Source organism: Oxyura jamaicensis, unplaced genomic scaffold (genome assembly GCF_011077185.1).
Source record: "Oxyura jamaicensis isolate SHBP4307 breed ruddy duck unplaced genomic scaffold, BPBGC_Ojam_1.0 oxyUn_random_OJ72781, whole genome shotgun sequence".
NCBI classification, from domain to species: Eukaryota; Metazoa; Chordata; class Aves; order Anseriformes; family Anatidae; genus Oxyura; species Oxyura jamaicensis.
Window position 1 is genome coordinate 1 of NW_023311238.1, and position 3,814 is coordinate 3,814.

Genomic DNA, 3,814 nt, shown 5'->3' on the forward strand with positions numbered 1-3,814 from the left:
CTCCGTGTGTCCGCTGTCCCCTCCGTGTGCCCGCTGCCATCCCCTCCACATGCCCACAGTCCCCTCCGTGTGTCTGCTGTCCCCTCTGTGTGTCCACTGTCCCCTCCGTGTGCCCGCTGCCATCCCCTCTGTGTGCCCGCTGTCCCCTCCGTGTGCCCACCCTCTCTGGGCCCATTGTCCCCCCCATGACATGCCCACAGTCCCCTCCATGTGTCCGCTGTCCCCTCCGTGTGCCCGCTGCCATCCCCTCCATGTGCCCGCTGTCCCCTCCATGTGCCCACCCTCTCTGGGCCCATTGTCCCCCCCACGACATGCCCGTTGTCCCCTCCGTGTGCCCGCTGCCCCCTGCACCCACCCAATGTCCCCTCCATTCACAAACTGTCCTCTGCGTGTCCCCACTGTCCCCTCCACTATGCCCACCATGTCCCCCCCGACCCCTCCCCGTGCCCACCATCCCCTCCCCGTGCCCTCTGCCCCCTCCCTGCACCCCCTTCCCCGGCTGCCAGCCCTGCGGTGACACCGCTGTCCCCAGGGCCTGGCTCCGAAGGTGCAGAAGGCGCTGGCCCACGCCAGCGAGGTGGCAGTGGAGACCTTCCAGGCCATGGCCACCGTGCGCAGCTTCGCCAACGAGGACGGGGTGGCCGCGCGCTACCGCCAGTGCCTGCACCAGACCCACCGGCTGGAGAAGCAGGATGCGGTCCTCTACGCCGTCTCCGCCTGGACCAGCGGTGTACGGGACGCGGTGACACGGCGGCAGGGGGCTGGGGGACACGGGGGCGCAATGGCATGGGGGCTGCGGAACATGGGGACACGATGAGAAGGGTCTGAGGGGCACGACGTGGGGCTGGGGGACATGGGGACGCGATGACGGAGCTGAGAGATACGATGGTGTAGGGCTAGGGGACATGGGGACGGTGGCATGGGGACGGTGGGACATAGGATGTGACAGCACAGGGACATCAGGACATGGTGAGCGTGATAGCGCAGGGGCTGCGGGGCACAAGGCTGTGATGACACAGGGAATGGGACAGCACAGAACCTCCAGGACACGGGGGACACAATGGCATGGGGGAACGTGACAGTTCTGGGGCTCCGGGACGTGGGGGACGTTGACGGCGTGAGGGAGGTGACAGAGCAGGGCTGGGAACTCAGTGTCCCTGCAGAGCGCTGGCCACGGCCCTGTGGGGAGGCGTTCCCTGGGGGTGACTCCTCACGGTGTCCCCAGTTCTCAGCGCTGGCCCTGAAGATGGGGATCCTCTACTACGGGGGACAGCTGGTGGCCGCGGGGACCATCAGCACCGGGGACCTCGTCACCTTCCTCCTCTACCAGCTGCAGTTCACTGATGTCGTGGAGGTGAGCCCAGGCGCCTTCGTCCCCGTGTCCTCCCTGCCATGTCCCATGGCCAGCCCACCCGTGTCCCCACGCCCACCCGTGTCCCCAGGCCCTCCCTCTGTCCCCATTTCTGTCCCTCTGTGACCCCCTGCTGTGTCCCTGTGCCCTCCCCACCACGTCCCCATATCACCCACTGTGTCCCCATATCTACCCAGTCACGTCCCCGTGCCAGTCCCATGTCCCTGCGTCCCCCGAGTTCCTGTGCCCTCCACGTCCCCATGCCCTCCTGGCCGTGTCCCCATACCCGTTCCCTCCGACCCCAAACACTGTCACACCCCTGCGATGTCCCCAGGTCCTGCTCCACTACTACCCCACGCTGACGAAGGCGGTGGGCTCCTCGGAGAAGATCTTCGAGTTCCTGGACCGGGAGCCACAGGTCGCGCCCTCGGGGACACTGGCACCCAGTGACCTGCGGGGCCACCTCCAGCTTGAGGACGTCTGGTTCTCCTACCCCGGGCGCCAGGAGCCTGTCCTCAAGGTGGACACGGGGACACAGCAAGGGGACACAGAGAGGCGATGGCAGAGCCTGGCAGGCGTGGGGACGTGGCAGGGGGACATGGGGACACAGTGGCAGAGCATGGCAGGCGGGGGGACACCATGAGGGGACACAAGAACGTGATGGGAGAGCATGGCAGATGTGGGGACACGGCAGGGGGACACGGAGACATGAGGGGAGAGCGTGGCACGGGTGGGGACACAGCGAGGGGACACGGGAACACGACAGGAGAGCGTGGCAGGCGTGGTGACACAGCGGGGGACACAAAGGCGTGGTAGTGACATGGCATGGGGACATGGTGGGAGGCCACAGGGACATGGTGGGGAGGGTGTGGGGACGTGGCAAGGGGACACAGGGACACGGTGGGGACGTGGCAGAGGGACACCAGGACGTGGCGGGGAGGGCACGGCGACAGGGTACACAGGCCCATGGCAGGGACATGGCATTGTCACCACAGATGTGACAGGGAGGGCGGGAGGGGGGGGGGGACACACCGGGAGGGGATGGGGACAGGGGGTCACAGAGGTGCGAACGGCCACGTCCCCCCAGGGTGTGTCCCTGGAGCTGCGCCCCGGGGAGGTGCTGGCACTGATGGGTCCCCCGGGCGCGGGGAAGAGCACCCTGGTGTCCCTGCTGCTGCGCCTGCACCAGCCCACGGCCGGGCGCCTGCTGTTGGACGGCCACCCCCTCGGCGCCTACCGCCACTCCTACCTGTGCCACCGCGTGAGTTGCTTGCCCGCGTCCCCGTCACCGGACCTCGTCCTCCTCCGTGGCCCCCGGCTGTCCCCACCCGAGGACATCCCCACGCATCCCCAGCCGCCGTCCCTCTGGAGTCACTGGGTGTCCCCACTGCACTCCTTCCCGTCGCCACTGGGTCCCCAGCCGTGTCCCCAGATGTCCCTGCCCAGCCCCATCATGTCCCCAGATGTCCCTGCCACGTCCCCAGCCACCTCCACCGTGTCCCCGGCTGTCCCAGTAATGTCCTCCGTGGCCACCCCTACCGTGTCACCAGCCATCCCTGCTACGTTGCCACCCATTCCCATTATGTCCCCAGACGTTCCTCTACGTTCCATGTCCCCTCTACGTTCCCACTGTGTCCCCCACCAGGTCCCCACCGTGTCCCCTTCCATCCCCACCATCTCCCCCACTGCATCCTTGCCGTGTCCCTGCCATGTCCTCAGCCATCCCCGCTATGTCCCCAGCGGTCCCCATTGTGTCCCCCCCCCCCCCCCCCCCCTCCCCCTGGCCCCCCGTGGGGCCCCCCCCCCCCCCCCCCGCCCCCCCCGGGCCGGCCACGTCCCCCACCGTGTCCCCCACTTCACCCCCAGCCATCCCCACCGTGTCCCCCCGCCGGGTCCCTGCCGTGTTCCCACCATGTCCCCAGCTGTCCCCTCTCCTGCAGGTGGCCACCGTCCCCCAGGAGCCGGTGCTCTTCGCCCGCTCACTCCACGCCAACATCGCCTACGGGCCGGAGAGCTGGAGCCGGGCGCAGGTGACAGCGGCAGCCCAACGGGTGGGCGCCCACAACTTCATCACCCGCCTGTCCCGGGGCTATGACACAGGTAGGGTGTCCCCTCCCCCATCCCTGTCCCACCCAGGGTCCCCGTGTCCCCTCCCCTGACCCCTCTTGTCCCTGCAGAGGTGGGTGAGCTTGGGGGGCAGCTCTCCGGGGGACAGCGGCAGGGGGTGGCCATCGCCCGCGCCCTGGTGCGGGACCCTCACATCCTTGTCCTTGACGAGCCCACCAGCGCCCTGGACGCTGAGTGCCAGCAGCAGGTGGGGCGCGTCCCTGTGTCCCTGCGTCCCCTCAGTCCCCATTCCCAACAGCACTCCTGTCCCCGGGCACCCCTTTGGGTTCCCTTTCCCACTGTCCCATTGTCCCTGGTCCCTGGGTTCCCTTTGTCCCCACTCCTGGTGTCCCCTGG

General features: G+C 68.5%; 1 protein-coding gene across 1 annotated transcript in view; it reads left to right on the forward strand.

Moving 5' to 3' along the window:
- Nucleotides 1-517: 517 nt before the first annotated feature.
- Nucleotides 518-3,814, forward strand: part of LOC118159945 (antigen peptide transporter 1-like) — a gene marked incomplete at its 5' end in the record, with an annotated part of 4,228 nt that continues 931 nt past the window's right edge. Inside the window, 6 exons of the mRNA XM_035314478.1 lie at nt 518-730; nt 1,226-1,354; nt 1,686-1,871; nt 2,439-2,612; nt 3,292-3,451; nt 3,529-3,665. Of these exons, the coding sequence (XP_035170369.1) occupies nt 518-730; nt 1,226-1,354; nt 1,686-1,871; nt 2,439-2,612; nt 3,292-3,451; nt 3,529-3,665 (999 nt within the window). The remainder of the gene's footprint in view (nt 731-1,225; nt 1,355-1,685; nt 1,872-2,438; nt 2,613-3,291; nt 3,452-3,528; nt 3,666-3,814) is intronic.